This window comes from Ovis canadensis, chromosome 1, assembly GCF_042477335.2.
Source record: "Ovis canadensis isolate MfBH-ARS-UI-01 breed Bighorn chromosome 1, ARS-UI_OviCan_v2, whole genome shotgun sequence".
NCBI classification, from domain to species: Eukaryota; Metazoa; Chordata; class Mammalia; order Artiodactyla; family Bovidae; genus Ovis; species Ovis canadensis.
The window spans coordinates 37,977,247-37,997,817 of record NC_091245.1 but is presented as its reverse complement, the minus strand read 5'-3'; the positions used below and the strand labels follow the sequence as shown (position 1 = coordinate 37,997,817).

The 20,571-nt window shown below is 41.4% G+C and overlaps 2 protein-coding genes across 7 annotated transcripts in view; one reads left to right on the top strand and one right to left on the bottom strand.

Annotated features, from left to right (window-relative positions):
• The window catches only part of PATJ (PATJ crumbs cell polarity complex component), a 394,842-nt gene that overhangs the window by 23,108 nt on the left and 351,163 nt on the right, over positions 1 to 20,571 (bottom strand). For all 6 annotated transcript variants that reach the window (XM_069593029.1, XM_069593048.1, XM_069593038.1 and 3 more), the window contains exons 39-42: positions 17,625 to 17,739; positions 16,843 to 16,880; positions 13,424 to 13,546; positions 12,580 to 12,684 (exon numbers count right to left, since the gene is read on the bottom strand). In XM_069593029.1, coding sequence (XP_069449130.1) covers positions 12,580 to 12,684; positions 13,424 to 13,546; positions 16,843 to 16,880; positions 17,625 to 17,739 — 381 coding nt within the window. The remainder of the gene's footprint in view (positions 1 to 12,579; positions 12,685 to 13,423; positions 13,547 to 16,842; positions 16,881 to 17,624; positions 17,740 to 20,571) is intronic.
• LOC138442192 (zinc finger E-box-binding homeobox 1-like) lies at positions 3,925 to 5,466 on the top strand. The gene is made up of 2 exons (XM_069593247.1): positions 3,925 to 4,012; positions 4,899 to 5,466. The coding sequence occupies exons 1-2, from the start codon at positions 4,007 to 4,009 to the stop codon at positions 5,406 to 5,408; spliced, it is 516 nt and encodes a 171-aa protein (XP_069449348.1). The 5' UTR covers positions 3,925 to 4,006; the 3' UTR covers positions 5,409 to 5,466.

Here is a 20,571-nt window from a genome sequence, read left to right as displayed (position 1 = left end):
CAATTCACATTTAGATGGTCCCAAACAAAAGTATGGCACAAACAAAGAGTGGTGCAGTGCTAAGGAATCTGCCTGCCAAAGTAAGAGATGTAGATTTGATCCTCAGGTCAGAAAGATCCCCCAGGATAGGAAATGACCACCCACTCCAGTATTCTTGCCTGGGAAATCACATAGAGAGAAGAGCCTGGCAGGCATAGTCCTGAGTCAAAAAGAGTCAGACGTGACTGAGGGACTGAGCATGCACACAAACAAAAGTATAGAACTGACATGTAAATAATCAGTTATATTTCTATTCTGCAAAAATATTGCAAAGAATTAAGAAGAAATATGGTATACCTCTGACAGAAAGAAGATCTGAAGTTGTTTTTACCACTTAAATGGTAGTATGCTTAAGTTTCAGTTTTTTCACCTGTTAAATAGGATTCATAAAAAACCTGCCTTGTATCCTTATTCTGGAGTTGTCTTCTACCTCAACTAGTTATCCAAACTTCTTTCTCAAGGGCTCTTGGGCTATCCTTGCTTCTGATGAAATGTCCTTCTAGATGATATTAGCACACAAGGACAGAGTGAGTTCCTTAGACAGCAAGGAGATCAAACCAGTTAATCCTGAAGGAGAACAACCTTGGATATTCCTTGAAAGGACTGATGTTGAAGCTGAAGCTCCAATACTTTTTGGCCACCTGGTTCAAAGAGCTGACTCACTGGAAAAGATGCTAACACTGGGAAAGACTGAGGGCAAGAGGAAAAGGGGTGACAGAGGATGAGATAGTTGGAGGGCATCATCGACTCAGTGGACATGAGTTTGAGCAAACTCCAGGGGATAGTGAAGGACAAGGAAGCCAGGCGTGCTGCAGTCCATGGGATCACAAAGAGTCAGACAGGGCTGAGAGACTGAACAACAACAATGGGGTGAAAGGACTTTACTTAACAGCAGTGCAAGAGCTTGATTTGATTGCAGTTTCAGGATAAGCCAACAGAGGGCATGGCTACCAAAATACGAATAAGTAAGCTTAGTTGCAAAGAGTCGGACACAACTGAGCAACTGAACTGAACTGAACTGAAGCTTAGTTGCATCTGCTAATAGTCTGACCCTGGCTGGATCAGAACACATTTTGGGTGAAGCATCCAATTCTGGGGGGAAAACACTGTTTTGCATAAGTTATAAGATCTTCTAGAAATACTATCATATAAAGAATGAATGAATTGGAGGGATATTTAGGATAAACAACAAAAAGGAAAATGACAAACTGTCCTCTACACTTCCCACCAGTTTTCTTTCCTTTCCTCCCCAGCAAGTGTAGTGGAGGAATTATCTTTGCCTGTGACTTAAGTAATCCTACCTCCTCTCAGCCTACATCATTTTCAAAAGCCCACTCCGTTCCAGTTGCCATCCCCAGGGTCTGACCCGGACTTCAAGACCCCGTCTCTGGCTTTCCTCCTGCTGCTTGGCCACTCTTCTATCTCTGCTATTCTACATAGCCCTCATGGCTCAGGCCTGGCTGCTTCCCACTTGTACACACAGGGTCTAGGGTACAGCATCCACATTCCCACAGCTTTCAATTCCAATCATGTGCTGACAGTTCCCAACTTAGTTTGTTATATCCAATTGCCAACTCAGTATCTGCATTTTACTACCTCAAAGCCTTATTAAAATTAATACAACCAAATCCAAATTCTTGATCCAACAACCAAATCCCTTCAATTCATTTTCCTTTTAGCTTTCCTCTTCTGAGTAGATAGCACCTCCAGCTGCCTAATTAGAAACCCACTAGGTATAATCTTGAAAATACCTGATTGATTGCTGGCTGGTGATTGCCCAGCTGGAAAGGTGCTAGGATGCTAACCATACTGATGCTTATTCTGAATAATCTACCACCAAATCCTCTGGACTCTACCTCCAAAATATTTCTCAAGTCTGCTTTCTGTCATCTCCCTAGTGACCATCCTAATTCAATCCATTATCACTGGCTGCCTTTTACCTGAAATCCCCACTTACTCTCTTCTACACAATAGACAGTTATTGTTTGAAATATAAAAGGGATAATGACCCTCCCCTGCCTAAATCCTTTCAGTGATCTCTCTATGCAAGTGTCCTTTCCAGAATTACTCCTCTAATCCCATCTATATCATCCCCTCCTCCCCACATTCCACAGTTCTTTCTGCCTAGAGTCCCTTCCCCAAACCTGGTTTGACTCCTGAAGCCAAACCGGTTGGCCTGGCATCAGCTTAAAAGTCACTTCCATTATACTAACCTTCTTTGATTACCTATGTTTAATTTTTCCTGTTTTCCTCTCTGTAGCACTCTGAATATTCCTCACAAATTGTCATGATATTAATACATTTTGTATGATTGTTAACAGTCTTTCCAACCAGTCCATCCTAAAGGAAATCAGTGCTGAATATTCATTGGAAGGACTGATGCTGAAACTGAAACTGCAATACTTTGGCCACCTGATGCAAAGAACTGACTCATTGGAAAAGACCCTGATGCTGGGAGGGATTGGGGGCAGGAGGAGAAGGGGATGACAGAGGATGAGATGGCTGGATGGCATCACTGACTCGATGGACATGAGTTTGAGTGAACTCTGGGAGTTGGTGATGGACAGGGAGGCCTGGCGTGCTGTGATTCATGGGGTCGCAAAGAGTCGGACACGACTGAGTGACTGAACTGAACTGAAAACCTTCTTAACGAATACAGCACATGGGGTTCAATTTCTGAATTTTCACAGAACAGAGTGAGATTGGTTTGGGGTCTTTTTAAGAAGAAAAAAATCTAGCAGCTAAGGCAGTTACAGAATGGAAAGGCTCAGCTGGTTAGGACATGAGCCCCCACAAAGGAAGCACTCAAGCAGAGACTTAAACTCTATGGATTTAGGATATGGTGAAGGGGATTCCTATGTTGTAGTTGTTGTTTAGTCGCTAAGTCATGTCTGATTCTTTTGTGATCCTGTGGACGGTAGCCCGCCAGGCTCCCCTGTCCATGGGATTCTCCAGGCAAGAATACTGGAGTGGGTTGCCATGCTCTCCTCCAGGGGATCTTTCGAACCCAGGAATCAAACCTGCATCTCTCATGTCTCCTGCATTGGCAAGTGGGTTCTTTACCACTAGTGTCACCTGGGAAGCCCATGTGGTGTCAGGCAAATCACCTGGTGAGGGTACAGACCTGGTCTTGGACCCTCACACCAGGAGATATGCCTCATCCTGCATATAGTGAACTAGAGTCTACACATGGAGCCATGTGATCCATGGGGTCACAAAGAGTCGGACACGACTGAGCAACTTCACTTTCACTTTCACACATGGACCCAGGAAGAGTGAAGGGCAGAGCCAAACAAGCAGCTGAAGGCAGAGCTGAACTTCACAGTGGGTGCTTAGCAACAGGAGGGAAAGATGCACCCTTCCCCCCGAGTATTACATGGAGAGGGTTTGGGATGCAGGAAATACACACTCCATGGATGTTCTAGGAAGAAAGCTTTTGAACTTTAATAAACTTTCAGGAGCCCATATAAACTGTGAAACCAAAGTCAAAGTTCTATTTGGGTAAAAGTCTAGCTAGAAAATACAAAAACATTTGGCAGAGCCATCTTACAGGGTGGTAAGGCCTCTTGCTTGATCCCTACCCTGAAATATAAAGGGCCTCTCGACAACTGATATTAAATCCTAGGAGCAGCTTAGGATCCCCAGCTCCTGCCTATTTTTCAGAAGTGGAATACAAGGGGCTGGATAGGAAATGGGAAGGACTTTCACTGACAGTTTTTGGTCTTTTGCAGAGAAACAAAGAGATAAACCCATCATCCTCAGAATGACTTGATAGCCCCAAGGCATCTGCATCAACAGTCTTGGTCTTAAGAGTTGATTGGTCTTCCAGACTTGTAGAAGGAGATAATCTGATCTTGGAAAAGTATGCTCAGCTAGTTACCAGCTTGAGGAGACAAAGACGTGGTCTGAGTCTTGTTCAGCCCTGCTGTCTGAAGTGCTCTTCGCCCAGTAGCACCAGGGACCAGGCATGGAGGTAAGACTGGAAGACGGCTTAATTTGTGTGTTTAACTTGTGGGGAACGGGGAGGCCATCAGGCTAACAGGAAGTCTGCTCTTTTTTTGTTGTTGCTGTTGTTTAAAGTAAATCCTGAACTACTGGGTGCAAACTTCCGCAGTAGATTCTGAGGACAGCAAATGTGTTCCTCACTCTACAACAAGCAGGCTTGCCACTGCTGTCACCTAGTGTCAGGGGCAGACACGGACATTCTAAGTGGAGAGGGGGTGGGGGAATGGACAGGGATTCTGGGGTAAGGTAGAGAGGCTTCCGGGTCCTGAGGTGATGAGGTCGAAGGTCTGTGCAACCTGAATGAGCCGTGGTGCCTGGAGTCCTTGGACCTGGCGAGCGCGAGCTCCAACTTGTAGGACCCACAACCTATGGTCTAGCCCTTTTACATCACTCAGGTCAGCAACCCTTCCCCTCATCCCTCAGGCCCCCAGGGGCCCGGAGGAGGCAGATGTGCTCTTTGTTCCCACTTATCCTTCACCGTCATTAGTGAAGTGAAGTCACTCAGTCGTGTCCGACTCTTTGCAACCCCATGGACTGTAGCCTACCAGGCTCCTCCATCCATGGGATTTTCCAGGCATGAATACTGCCATTTCCTTCTCACAGTCATTAACCTGGTTCAAAACCTGCAAGTCCTCTAAGTCTCTGTTCTTCCCCATTGTTGCACATGGTGCTGTGATAAGCATCCCAAGAGACGTGCTTTAAGATGGAGAACTAGATATGGAACTGCTGGGTGATGGGGATACATGTATCAAATTAATAGAGTGTCCTAAGCTGCCATGTGGGTTCACCAGCTTAGACTCACCAGATGCTTAGTGAAAGTACTTTGTTTTCTCATATCTCTGCATCCGTGTTAGGGTCAAACATTCAGTAAATGTCTGCCTGAGCAGAGGGAGGCCAACGACCCAAAGGAGGAGGAGGAGGTCTCTTCCCCTGAGGAGAGGGAGACCATGGACTTGAAAGAAGGAAAGGAAGCTTCCCTACCTTGGAAGTGGCAGAATATTGATTTGGAGGAAGAGGAAATCACTTCACCTGAGGAGGGGGAGACTTGTGAAAGGAAAGAAGACAAGGAGGAAGTCACTTCACTCGAGGGCAAGATGTCTGAAATGAAGGATGGGGAAGAGGCCGTATCCTTTCAACTTATGGAACAAAGAAAGACCCGTGAATCCCAGGAAGAGGAAGAACCAATAAGCGTGTTTCCCCCTCCAAATGAATTCTCCCCTCACTTCGTGTTTCCCCCTCCAACTGCCCCAACCCCTCACTCAGTGTTTCCCCCTCCAACCACCCCAACCCCTCACTCCGTGTTTCCCCCTCCAAATGAATTTCCCCCTCCCAAAGCATTTCTCCTTCAATATTTATCTCCTTAGATTTTTGTCTCCTCAAACCTTGACCTTAGGAAGGTATCTGTTCTGATATGCTCTCTCTTCATGCCTTTAATTTTTTTGTTAAAAACAAAACTACGTTCAATCGGAATTGTATATCAGAGCCATGTATGTTGGTACATATTCTAATTGAATAATAAAACACAAGTCTTTATTGCATAGACCCTAGGATAAGTACCTTTGCTCAAAAACAGGTTTGGGGTGGATTATGTTTTGAAGAATTGAGAAGTGAAAATATTTTCCAGGTAAGTATTTACATTGCATCAAATGTACATCCAGAACATTACAATGCATAAAAGCTTGAGCTTCTTGCCTAGAATTTTCCTGACTTTCTGGTCTTGTAAAGGAATGAGATTAGCCTTTAGATCTGTTAAGACCCAAATCTTATAATGAGCTTCCCTGGTGGCTCAGTGGCAAAGGGTCCTCCTGCAATGCAGGAGAAACATGTTTGATCTCTAGGTGGGGAAGATTCCCTGGAGTAGGAAAGGGCAACCCACTTCAGTATTCTTGCTTGGGAAATCCCATGGACAGAGGAGCCTGGTAGACTGTAGTCCATGGGGTCACAAAAGAGTTAGGCATGGCTTAGCAATTAAACAACAACAAAATCTTGTAGTACAAAATACAAACTCCATACTCATGCCCAACCTGCATCCTGGATCCACAGTACAAATACACTAGAGACAGACAGAAAGACTGTCAAGTTAAGGTGACCCTGAGAAAGTTGGCATCTTAAGATGAGGGCACATTATAGAACAAAATGAGCTTGCTTTGTCCCATGCCTGGCATCTGGTGTAACTTAATGGAGTAGAAAGCACATCTGATTAAAGTTTTATTTAGAATCTAGTGACACTGATTCTAGTAACATCAGAATATACTGATTTTAATGTATCTGTTTTAAAAACATGGTCTGAAGCATGAAATGTTTTAAGTTTAGAATGGAGTGAAAGTGAAGTCGCTCAGTCATGTCTGACTCTTTGGGACCTCATGGACTATAAGCCCGCCAGGCTCCTCTGTACATGGGATTTTTCAGGCAAGAGTACTGGAGTGGGTTGCCATTTCCTTCTCCAGGGGATCTTCCCAACCCAGGGATCGAACTTGGGTCTCCTGCATTGCAGGCAGACGCTTTACCCTCTGAGCCACCAGGGAACACAAAAATTTAGTAAGAAGAAGCAAAGTGACTTGGTCACATCACCATCTGATGGCGCACATCTCAAATGCCGCCTAGAAAACCACCACACTTCCAGGATTTTAAGAGGAATTTTAGCCTTCTCTGACTTCAAGACAATGTTATTATAATGAGAGTAATAAAGTGCGTGTTGTGTTGCTTCTGTCGTGTCCGACTCTTGGTGATTCCATGGACTGTAGCCCACCAGGCTCCTCTGTCCATGAGATTCTCCAGGCAGGAATACATTTGGAGTGCCATTCCTCCTCCAGGGGATCTTCCCAGCCCAAGGATCAAACCCACATCTCTTATGTCTCCTGCACTGGCAGGTGGGTTCTTTATCACTAGGGCCACCTGGGAAGCAATGACAGACAGACAGCAATAAAGAGTCACTTATTTAATGCTTCCCTGGTAGCTCAGACAGTAAAGAATCTGCCTGCCAATGCAGAAGACCCCAGTACAATCCCTGGTTTGGGAAGATCCGCTGGAGGAGGAAGAGGCAACCCATCCCAGTGTTCTTGCCTGGGGAATACCATGGACAGAAGAGCCAGGAGGGCTACAGTCCACGGGGTCACCAAGAGTCAGACACGACTGACAGCCTAACACTTTCACTTTCCACTTTATTTCCTGCTTAACACTTATGCTGATGCTGATACGGAGAAGGCAATGCCACTTATAATCCACTATTTTTACTAAATGTTACACCTCATTTAATTCTCACAGCAACCTTGGAAGAAAGGAGCAATGATCCAGTTTCCTAGAGGAAGCTGAAGAGTTAAGAGGATTCAAAAATACTCAGCTTTCTGACACTAAAACCTACATGTCCTACAGAACTTACCTGAGGTCATCACTTCAACTTTCAAACCGTTAGCTCTTGGTCCTTTTCCTGAAGTTTATCATCCACTTTCTGGCACCACTTGGCTTTCTACCCATAAGGAACCCTCACAGATAGCTGGTCTTAACCCTGGCCACATAATAAATCACGTGGGAAGCTTTAAAATATTCCAATGTTCAAGCCACATCCCAGATTAATTAATTCCATAGGGTGAGACCCAGGAACTGATTCAGCGATTTGACTGGGCAATCAAGGTTAAGACCTACTCACATGTACCTTTATAAAGAGGGGATACTGGTAGGGTGAGATGGGTATTCCAGACATAGAGAAAAGAGCAGTGCAAATCTTTGCTCATCTCTAAAGGATGTACTACCCAGTGGGTTTCAGATTGCTCTCTGAACTAGAAGCATCAGCAACACCTGGCAGCTTGTTATAAAGGAAATTCGTGGATCCACCCCAGTCCTACAGAATCAGAAGCTCTGGGAGTGGGACCTAGCAATGCATCTGTTTAACAAGCCCGCCAGATGATCTTGGAGCATGCTGAGGTTTGAGAAGCACTTTTCTCAAATGTCAAAATCACTTCTTTATTCATTCATAGAAAATGATTATCCTCAAAGGAAAGCCATCAGACTCAAATGCTCGGAAACACTTCTTACCCTCTTTTTCAGAGATAACATCACCTCCATCTTTTTTTCTATGTCCTTTGCTCCCAATTACTCCCTTGCACCTACTGACTTGCCACCAGTTTCGAAAGAGAGAAATCAATTATTTTAAAGATTGCCAGTGATTGATCTGACAGCTGCCTTCCCACAGTTTTATTTACTTTTTGTAAGTGTGGTGTTTTAAAAATTCTTTTCTCCTTTAGGGTCTAGGACCTATATTCTTAACTCCTGGTTCCTTTCAATTTTCTAGGATATTTCCTTTTGTGTGCACATGATTTAAAATTAAGTAATACAGTACATGATAAAAAATTCAACACTCTTATTCCCTAGAGACATACTGAGTATTTCTCTTTTCAATTCTAGAGATATAAGCTAAATAATACACTTTATAAGACTACTTTGCACTTTATCATCTTGATCACATCTATAGACTACTCGATCACATCTATAGACTACTTATTCCAACAGATGAAAATTTAGTTTGCCAAAATTTTACACTTACCTTTTATATTTTTAAGTTCTACTTGTTCCCTGTGTTTCTTTAGATGTATTAAATGCTTAAATCTTTGCAGTTTTAACAATTTCCAACAATCTTATTTCAACTTCAAAGATTTAACTCTCATATTTCCCTATGAACACATCTCAGTGTCATGCTACTAATATTTCATGCATCATGATGTTTCGTTCTATTGGTTTTATTATGACTTACATAAATGTTATTCACATTGAGCCGACTACTGTTGTATGTTTACATCTCTCCCCCTTTCTTTGGTACAAGTTTATTGTGCTCAAGGTTAATAACAATCTCATTTTGTTTAATTTTTTATATATTATAATAATTCAGCCCCAAACTTTCCACCTGACCTTAAACCTCCAATGCAGTTAAATATACAAGGTAATCCATCTCTCTCTCTTTTTTTCCCCTCTTTAATTCAGAGGCCTCTCTTTTAGAGTCTTCTGGTCTCCCTGCTTCAATTTGGATAAATTGTTCTCTCTGCCTGCTGCATAGCTGTCCTAGGACTTCCCTGTTCCTCAGCTTTGGATCCACTGGCTTCCCTCTCTACTTTCCTCTTTTGTTGGAGTATATCCTAAAGCAATTTTCTCAGGGAGCAGAAGAGAGTCAGAAGAAGTCAGGGGGATTAATAAGTGTGTGTCTGGGAGGTCCTTGAGGGCATCTTGCAGAACACACACAAACAAAAACTGATGTAAAAGGGCCCAACTGCTGGTTAGGAGAGACATGCCATGCTCAAGATAATATAGAGAAAAGAGGGACTTCTCTTGGGAGCCCTAGACTGAAAATGAAACAGAACAAATAAGACACAGGATTAATTCAGGAGATGCAGCCTCCAACATTAAGGAACTGACAAAAGAGAAACAGAAAGAGAAAAAAACAAGCAATGAAGTAAATTTAATTTCAGGTCCATTAACAAGTGAACAAGTTAAATAAAAGAAGAAAAATACCTGTATACTACATTCTAAAGCCTTCAAAGAGAAAGGCATAAGCTATTGGGTTGGCCAAGAAATTCCTTCTCCTGCTGTCCATAGTGAAGTTGCTCAGTCGTGTCCAACTCTTTGCGACCCCATGGACACCAGGCTCCTCCGTCCATGGGATTTTCTAGCCAAGAGTACTGGAGTGGGTTGCCTTTTCCTTCTCCAGGGAACTTCCCAACCCAGGGATCGAACCCAGGTCTCCCGCATTGTAGACAGATGCTTTACCGTCCGAGCCACCAGGGAAGTCTATAGCTGTTACTGATTCCAAGTTTTATTCTCTGTGTTTGTCTCTACTGTTTCATTTATTCAACCAATAACTATGAAGTATTATGTGTCAGGCAGTGGGAATGTCAACCCCATGAAGTTGTGGATGGCTATATTTATCCCATTTCCAGCACTGAAGTCTCCCCAAGCTTTGGCAGCACACTTCCTCTGTCTGCTGGATATCTCTACCTTGGGTGCCTCCAAATACGACATTCTCTTCTCTCCCAACATACCCTTCCTGTATTTCCTAGTTTAGTTACTGCTGCCTTAATCCACAGTCTATACACTAAAAAGTCTGGATCCAGAGAAAGCCCCACAGGCTCCTGTAGTGACAAAAATCCCTGATACGCTCATTTTATCCTCCGTGTTCTTAAAGAAAGAGGTAAAAACAAAAATGTCCATAACAGTCTGGGTTACCTGGTTTTCTCCAAGAAAAGTTGTATAGTAATTCATAGACAAAAGTGCTAAACCAGGCAAACTTTCAAAACCAGGCAAATCTAGGCAAACTAGACCTCCAAATATAGTTGAGAATATTTAAAATTACCCTTACATCCAAATCAATTCCCACTGACCAATTTTTATTTGACAATAAGATACCATCAGACTTCAAGGGCAGAAAAAGCTGCTTCTTTACTATACCTAGCACTAGCAATTTAAACTATGGGAAGAAGCTTCCAGAAGTGTTGATGGTCTCCTCCACTCTCTTCCCCTTCTCCACCCCACGGTCTGCTGACCCAGACCTAATCTCCCCTGTGCCATCAGCAGTTGCTGATCGCTTCGCACGTGCACCAACAAGAAGTATTTTCCATAACATCAGACACAATTACCTGACCTTCCTACTGCTCTGCTACTGGGCTGGCTCACCTGATAATGAAAATAATCACCTACTGACAAGTCAGCTGTGCTAATGTATTGCTGGTACCACTCCATGCACACTGTTTCAATTAAAGCGCATACGACTATGCAACTGAAAGGCGTCCGACACAAGATGTAAGAATCTCCCGAGTTCTGTCTCTAAAGCTTTTGGCAGCACATATGCCCCATACCCACGCCCATACACATACAGAGTTGTGTAGATCACAAGTGTCAAAATCCCGAAGGATTCTATAAGTTTTTAACAGCACCTGTTAGACAATAACACCACCATCTAATGTGATTAATGCAAGAGAACATTTTGAAACCAAAAGTGATTTTCTTAAAATGAAGAAATAGGAAAAATAAAGAACCCCTTCAGAAGTATGTAAATAGTGGCAATTTGGCTGAATGGAACATTAAATTCTGCATAGGGAGACCATGAGCTCATTCCCACTGAAGGTACTTTACATAGTGAATGTCATACTTTCACATTGTGTCACATTCTTTGTGAAGAAGATGGAGCTGAAGAAATTACACTGGAAAATAAAAATGTCAATAACAGTAGATTCCACTAAGGGAAACACTTTCCCCACTCCCTCCCCCCACCCCAGCCCCCTCTGGTACATAGGTATCCAAATCCTGTGTAACTAATGGGGTACAGCTCTGCGACTGGAGTTGCACTTGCATGGCCTCTAGGGGTCAGCATAACTCGAAGGAATGGCAAGAGCTGGAAACGAGAAAAAGCCAGGATTTGCAGGCTCTGAGGAGGATGGGGGTGGAAGGCGAAATGACAGGTAACCCCTGAGGATGAGGACATGAGGAAGCCATCTCCATGACTCGACACTCAGTTCACTCTGTTTCCATTTGTGTTCAACAGAAACCTGGGGACCCAGATCTTGAATAATATGTTGCCTATCACATAAACTCCCTGGAAACCCCTGGCAGTATTTTATAATTCCCTTCCTATGTGTCGAAAGCCACCGACTTTTGTTAAATGTCGGTTTTGGCACTTTCGACTTAGACCTCTGAGATGGTGAGACTTAAGCACCATAAATTGTTCCTCCCCAAAGTAATGCTTTTCAATTCAAACTTATTATTTAAAGACTAGAATGATTAGAGGGGGTGGCTAGCCCTTTCTCTGAGATACTAAATGGTGGGTTTTATTCTTTTTACCTATAGACCATTTAATATTACCCCTGCAGGAGGATGGTGTTTATAATCATAGATTTTGGGGGGAGCTCAGTAATGAAACTGGCTGCCAGTACGCTGCTCTAGCTCACTGCATGACATCAATCTCAGAGATATTCAAAGTGCTGAAAGAGAAGGAGGGGTGACTAAGAGCGCACCTTGTTTTTACTTCCTGGTATATTTCCTTGTGCCTCTGGAGAATACTCTTGGGGACCACAGCTGAAATATGATTGTTTGCCTTAGTCGGTGACTACTATGCAGTATTTAGCAGTGCTGGCAATCATTTATGCAACAGAAAAAAAGCATGGTTACCTTTCCTGTCCTTTAAAGGACTGGAAGAAACAGCACTTGGGCAGTTCAGACGCAGTTTTGGGGTATAAGAAAAGAAATCATTTCCTATTCCATGCAAACTCTGATTTACAAAAGAACACCAGAAGCTAAAAGCCTTGTTGATTTATCACGTGAAGCAAAGAGTAATTTTTCTCCCCTTGTTATGCTTTCATATAATCATGCTCACTGCCTGTATGGGTGGCATTAAAGAATTTCTGAATAAAAATAATAATTTCTTGCTTTCAACCTTCATAATTCACATCAGCAAGCACCCTGCTGGGCGGTGATGCCTCCTGCCAGTGACGCTCAATCGTTTTTGCTCGCCACTTATCTGCCTCTCCCAGCTGCATGTTCCATTGATCAGAATACCTGCAGGATAATGCGCCCGTAGGCGTTCTTCAGCAGATTAACCACGTCTGCGTGAGACAGCCCATCCAAAGGTTGCCCATTAATGCTGACAATCCGATCTCCAACCTGGAAGTACAAAAGTGGGAGAAAAATCACTATCATTAAGAAAAATTAAATTTGAGAAGAATGCTTAAAATTCTTTGTAAGTCATATTTCCCATTTGTGGCTATTGTGAAGATTCTGTGTTTCTACTGTGTATGCATGCTCCAGAAGCATGAGGAATTTTTATGGCTTTCGCCCAAATACATACCAATCAGAGAAACAAGAAGGGGGTCAGATTTGATTATTAAAAGGCCCAGCAGGCCACTTTTGTACCTGGGTAATGGTGGTGTTGCATACATCCATTTACTAGTAATAGTGGGGTGCACAAATTACCTGTTCAATGAAGCTCTAATGAAGCCAAATATTTTCTGCTTTATTTTTTTCTACCTAAATTAAAATTAAGGCGTGATGAGGGGAAAAATCATAAGAATGTTGATGCTTTCGGTGGAAGGAAGACTCTAAGGTCAAATCTTTCTCAGGTGAAAATCAATTTCAGGTGGAACGTGGTACTAAAAATGATATGGGAAGCTCTGCAAATGAGCTGCAATTTCATCTTTCACTGAGAAGCTTTGATATAAATAATAATATTTTTATATGCTTAGGGACATAATGAATTTCAGGTACAAACTGTCTCCAATGCATTTTGCCCACAGTGTGGGTCTCTGATGGCTGCTGGAATTCTAGTTTAACCCACTGCCCCTGGCATCCTTTCCCACCCCACCCCATCACATGATGTGAGCACTTCTCCACCCGCTCTGTTTACTTTAAGCTTCTGTGTCCGTGCAGCCACACCGCTGGCCTGAATCATGGCAATAAATATTGGGATATCTCCTAAGGGACTTCCTTTTCCTCCAGCAATGCTGATTCCAAGGGCATCACTGGGCTCCTAAAAAAAAGAAGAAAAACAATGCTTATATGTTTAACAAAGAGTCACAACCTGATGGTCCCCAGAGAGTTGCTGAACAAAATTCCTCTGTGACACAGGAGGTTAGGTGAGCATAGGAATTAACTTCAGTGCTTTTGAAGTCAGAAAGACCAGTGTTTCAGCTCTTTATTAACTGAAGTACTTATTAGCTGGGACAAAGGGATGGGGGCACGGTGTCCTAGGAAGTTCCTTAACCTCTTAGAGCTTCCATCTCTTCATAAAGTGGGAAGAAAACCATTTACCTCAGTGTTGATCTGAAGATTAAATGAGGTGATATAGTGCAGTCCTGGACCACAGAAAAAGCTCAATAAAATGCAACAGTAGGAGTAAAAAATTTAAAGAAAGAAAAAAGCAAACGCTATGCTACTGCTGTTTAGTGGCCAATTTTGATGCAGACTTGGCAAGTATATCCTCATATGGTGTTTATGATTAAATTACCGCACATATCATGCTCTTCTGGGTGTGAACAAACACACTTGGCTCTGAAGCAGCTGCAGGACCGAGTTAGAACAAAGGATCTTCAAGGACGCCCGCTGTAGTGACTACAGTTCGGAGAGAGAAGTAACGTGGCTGAAAATGTTCCCTAAGATTATTAGGTGAGACGGTTTAGCTCACTCTGACCCTGCTGAAGAGACCCTGGCCTTTGTCCAGGTTTCTCTTACATGTATATCACAGGGTTAATATTTTAAAAATCACTAAAAGAACAAATGGTAAGTTCCAGTTTCAATGTGGTGGCATACATACCCTAAAGCATCTTGCTCCTACTGATTAAAATGAAGACCTTTTGCCAAAACTTAGAGAACAACTACCTGAGGCTTCTGAAAAGTAAAGAAACTCAAATTGTGGTGGAGAGCTAAAATTTGGAGAAACAATAGCAGAGGGTGTATTTTCTAGTTGTTTTCCGTACAGCTTTGACCTGAAGTCAAGGGGCTATAAAATTGGCTATTGTTGTATTCAGTTACTCAGTCGTGTCCAACTCTCTGCAGGCCCATAGACTGCAGCCTGCCAGGCTCATCTGTCCATGGAGTTTTCCAGACAAGAATACTGGAGTGGGCTGCCACTTCCTCCTCCAGGGGATCTTCCTGATCCAGGGATCGAACCCACATCTCTTGTATCTCCTGCACTGGCAGGTGGGTTCTTTACCTCTAGTGTCACTTGGGAAGCCCCCATGAAGTTGGTGAAAATTGTTAAAACTTTGAAGTTAACTCATCTTTCTGGTCGGGGGAAACAGGAAAAGGAGACTCGATGGCCGGAGAATGAAGGAAGAAAACTAGAGTAGAAAGAGTCAGAGAGAGGGGTCCTGGGAACCCACGGAATTCTGAAGCTCAACTCTAAGCCACACTCATGAGGGACAGCCCCACACTCAGGAACTGAACTGAGATTTGAACCACCACTCACCAAAGATACTATAACTTGCAATATGAGCCTAACTGGGTGGATACCTGCTAAAACATGAACAACATTCTTCAGGGTCTATATAGCATAACATTCAGCAGGGTCGGAAAAACCCCAAGTTACTTGACATGCAAAGAACCAGGGAAATGTGACGAATTTGTAGGACAGTTTAAAGCCAAGATGATACTATTGTCTGGCAGGGCTCTCAAATTATGCAGCTGTGAACATATGATAACAAGGACATACATGTTAGGGGAGTGGTTTGGGAAAAAGGACCTACAGGGTTGCAAGGCTTCTGTAGTTTTACCTGATCACTTAAAAATACACATAGGTCAGTGTGCTTCAATTTTACCTCGGTAAAGTTGGGAAAAGGAAAAAGAAAAGAAGGATCAAAAAGCCATACAAGAAAAAACTTCAACACCCTGTTTTCCAAAGTTTGTGCCCAGCTTCTATATGCATCTGAATGCATCAATAATAAAGCCCCACATGCAAATGGCAAGATGCGTTACATTGTAAAGTTTCTGCTCTGACTATATGTAGAAAAACAGGGTGGGTAGGAACTGGCCTTTTTATAAAAGCCTGTAAAAAAACAAGCAGCTGAAATGACTAAGAAAACAGAAAATGATATGCTATAAATCTTGGAATGAGAAATTTATGGAATAATTTGGTTATGTTCAAATTCATTATGATGTTTCTTTAATTTACCCATAATTATGCACATATTGGTACATTTTTACTTCCCCATCCAAGGAACATTTGAGTTGCCACTCTGCTGGGAAGATACTTGGAATAATCAGGCAGATTTAGTCAAAGTTGTAGCCAATGATAAAGGATTCCACTTCCTGGACATTCATGATGAACTAGGTACTCTGCTAAGTACACTGTGTGCATGACCTTATTAATCCAAACAACAAGATTTACCTTGAGAGGTGTTATAAGCCCAATCTACAGATGAGCAAATTGAGCTTAAGTAACTCGCCAAAGGTCATAGAGCTAATAAATGGTAAAGTGTCTTTAAACTTAACTCTAATTGAGTCCAGAGAACCCAGTTAAGCTGGATATCACTTTACTACAGCTGAACTATGAATACAACAAAGTCATAATTTTTTTCATTACTTCTTGAATCCCAAATTTAATAATAATCATGAGCAAAATAAAAGTGCTTTCTAACACTCTACATATCACACAGGAGTCTGAAAATTAGGATTTGATGACTTTATCAACTGAAATGCATCCTACACAGTCTTCTCTGGAGAGTAATTTAGCATTATGTATAAAAGCCTTTAAAAAACAAGTGTGGATTTTGACCCAACAATTTCATTTCTAAGAAATGAGCCTAAAGAAAACACCCATGATATGAGCCAAAAAGAAAATACAAAGACATCTTTTGCTATAAAAGATGGCAAAAGTTGAGAAATATGCTACTTGTTTAATAAGAGGACATTGGCTAAGAAAAATTACAGCACACTTATATGATGGAATACTATGTTAACTGACAAAAATCATGCCATATGCTGTCAAAAAATACTGACTTGCATGACTAAGAGTCCATGCTGTAAAGTAAAAAAGGCAAGCTACAACAGTACGTCTAATTGATACCATTTTTTTGTTTGTTTTTATAAAACTTAAACATGGTATACAAAATGAAGTGGATGGGATGCACCAAAAAATTCACAGTGGTCATGAATGTGCTTTGCTTTCTTTTTCTAAGTATGTCTGTGTTACACAGACCATATATTTACTTCAGTAACTTAAAAGAGCACACTAACAATCCAATACATTGTATTGAGGGGAAGATGTACATATTATGCAAATCCAAAACAAATCAGAAAAACAAACAAACAAAAAAATCATTGACTTACCCTGATTATCTCAACAGTCCTTGGTCCCACATCTGTGTCTATAAAGAAGCAACAAATTAACTTTTTAAAAGTAAGAGATAACATATCTAGGATATAATATTGTCCCATGAAAATAGCATCATTTTCTAGGTCTTTAAGGAGAGAATAGTGAGGCAAGAAGGCATTATACCCTTTCTCACAATTCTAACTGGCGACCATCTATCAGGGGCTAAGTCCTCTCTTTTTAACAAGTCCTTCTGCTTGAGATAGATGTGGCCGCAATCACTTGGTCTGACAAAAGCTGATGGACTGTAGCAGCGGTTGCCTGGAATATGGCGAGTAAATGGCTTGGAGGGTGAGCCATTTGTGTCTCACAGCACATTTTTCTGCCTTAATCAAAGATAACTTTACCCAAGGAAAGACTTAAAAACCCCCTTTCCTGCCCCACCCACGATGCGATATGCACTCTGACTTTCCTTGAGTGACCCATAATCTTTAAATTTTCTCTTTGGAAATGGTTTTACTTTATGAAGTACCTTAGATCTCTGCTTTTCTCCTTTCAATGTGTAAAGTTAAGGCACATTTCAAACACAGATCTCTATGGCTTTCCTTCCTTTAGAACAGGGCTTTCAGAAAGTTTGGGGCTCATGTGGCCGTGTTCAAAGGTTTAAAAACATTTTTGCTATACACCTGAAACTAACACAACATTGTAAATCAACTATACTCCAGTAATTTTTTTTTTTAATTTTTATAAAAAATTGGGTAACAGGATGGTTTTGCTGATGGTGTGTCTGAAGCAATACCTGAATTTCGGGGGGAAGGATCTGAAGCTCGTTTTGTGCCAACCAGGTTTTGCAGGCTGGTGATGACAGGCGCCAGGGCAGGATGGAAGCTGCTTTGTGTGCTATGCTGACTCCCCTGAAAAGGAAACTCAGTGGTCAGTTTTAGAAATCCATACTTATTATTACTGTTTTACGTGCTCAAGTAACCATAGCCATGTAATAGCAAATTCTGTGGAGGCCAAAAAAGAAAACAAAAAGAAAACTCACACTCCCTCTCTCATCACCCTGAATAACCCCATTTAACATTTGCTCCACTACTTTCTCCATTATATGTGCTTTTATATGTGGTTTCATTCATCAAGGTAGAAAGCATGCAGTAATTTCAGCTTTTTGTGCCCCACATGAAATCAGAAACATTTTCCTAGTGTGTTACACAGTGTTTATGTATGATCAGTTAATGACACTAAGTGTCAGTGGGGGGGTACAGTTAACATTTATTTTCTTATTACTCAAATACATGAGCTATTTTGGTAAAACAAGCTCTGGGAATTGGTGATGGACAGGGAAGCCTGGCATGCTGCAGTCCATGAAGTCATAAGAGTCGGACATGACTGAGCAACTGAACTGAAAGTCTAGATTAACAGGAACTTGATTATATAGAATGCCCAACTGTAACAAAAAGCAGCAAATATCAAGGGAATATGTTATTTTAGGAATATTAAATTTTTTTTTCTCAAAGATTTTCCCAGAGTTGGTAATAACTCAGCTCAATCTGCTATACCTTCATTGTGCTAAGTCACTTCAGTCGTGTCTGACTCTTTGTGACCCTGTGGACCATAGCCCATCAGGCTCCGCTGTCCATGGATTCTCCAGGCAAGAATACTGGAGTGGGTTGCCATTTCCTCCTCCAGGGGATCTTCCTGATCTAGGAATTGAACCCAAGTCTCTTATGTCTCCAGCACTGGCAGGCAGATTCTTTACTTCTAGTGCCACCTTCATTACTGTCCTTTTAAATAAAGCTAATGTTTATTTAAATAAATTTAGATAATCTATAATCATGTTTGGCTGGGGCTATTTAATGAAAATCATATGCACAGTGAAGATCTTCTCAATGGACACAACAATGACATGAATAATGAATAAAGAACTTTTTTTTTAATCAAATTCTCAAGGTTATGCCTTAATTGCCTCAACATTTTAAAGTAAATCTAAGACTACAATTATCACCTGACAAATTATAATTTGATCCATTTCCTTAGTATGATGCAAGTTGCTTAATATTTTAACATTCCTTAAATATGAAACATTTAAAATTTATAGAAAAGTTGAATGATACAGTTGACATACCACCTAGATTCCAAAATTAATACTTTACTATATTTTCTTTGTTAGGGGAAATGTTTGGGAATAGGTTCCTCTTTTTCTCCATCTGGGTCATGTGCTGGTCTTCAGCTCATGAAGATGCAGGACACTTCCTTTTCAAAGCCTGCTACTGGCTCCTTCCCATTAGCTACGTATCAGTACAGACGCATTTCATGTGGGTCTTACTTTTAAGGATAAAGTAAGGATAGAATATATTTGCTGTTTTTCTTAACATTGAATTAAACTTCTATCCTCTTAAATGAAAATTCTGTGTAAAGAGGTTAGAGAAAAGTATTTGGTACTTCATCCCAGGTTTCCAAAATATGACAGCTCACATTTATCTACCAGATAAATGGTAATGGTGGGCTTTTGACATTTAATGGTAGAGTCTCTAAATTTGTTATGTTTGTATTTCACCTGAGTATGAACTTTATTAATCTCCTGGATGCATATATACAATCTTCAAGGACAGAAGTCCAGTTCTACCCACCACCCCTCCTGTCAGTTCAAACTCTTTTTAAAACACCAGAGCTCCTTGTACCCCTTTGCACTTCTGCCTATGCTACATTCTGTCTGGGAGGCCTTCTCGTTCTCTTCAGGGAGGCCTTCTCGTTCTCTTCAGTTTATCAAACTCCTTTTCTTCTGTGTCACCTTCATGTACTCTATAGGAAGAAAAATTTCATCTCCAGTGTTGTCTATTCTACATTGTAACCCCTATGTACAACGGGGCTTTGATTAAATCACTTAAGTTGAATCTTCCATTAAGGAAGAAGCCAAGACAACTAGTAGCTTCCCCAATGGCTCAACTAGTAAAGAATTTGACTGCAATGCAGGAGATGAAGGAGACATTGTTCAGCTCTTGGGTTGGGAAGATCCCCTGGAGGAGGAAATTGCAACCCACTCCAGTATTCTTGCCTGGAGAATCCCATGGACAGAGGCACCTGGTGGGCTACAGTCCATGGGGTTGCAAAGAGTTGGACACAACAGAGTGATTGAGCCCACGCCCCCAAGACAACTATTTTGAATCTCAAGTTCCCACTTTTGATACAAGTTTGATCAGAATTTTCACCATTTATTGATGTCTAGAATCCTACCGCACCACTCTTTTCATATATATGATATTTGCTGCCCATAACATAAGCCAGAAATGCAAATACAACAACAAAAAGCCCCAAAAACTTAATAATGTTTACTCGATTTGCTTGCCCTAAAAATTATCTAAGACAAGCCAAATAACCTGTGATTCTATCTGAACAATGGTATTTTTCTTCACTCATTTCCTAACATAAATGAGGCAAAAGGGGCAGCTAATAGGATTCCAGAAGCACCTGTGGGCTAACCATAAAATCAGAATGCCTTCCAAACAAAGGCCTTGGAGAGGTTTTAAGTCTAAGGAAATTAGAAAGGAGACCAAAAGTCATCATGCTTTTAACCTCAAAACAAAGGCCCATCTAATAACCCACAAAGGGGATTAGGGGGTCACATGTACATTTCTATAGTTTAATTATATATGAAATAAGACTTAACATATAGTCTACCATCTTGATTTTGTCAGACATACAGTGAAAAGAAAATACAGTGAAATATACTTTGTTAGAAAAAAAAA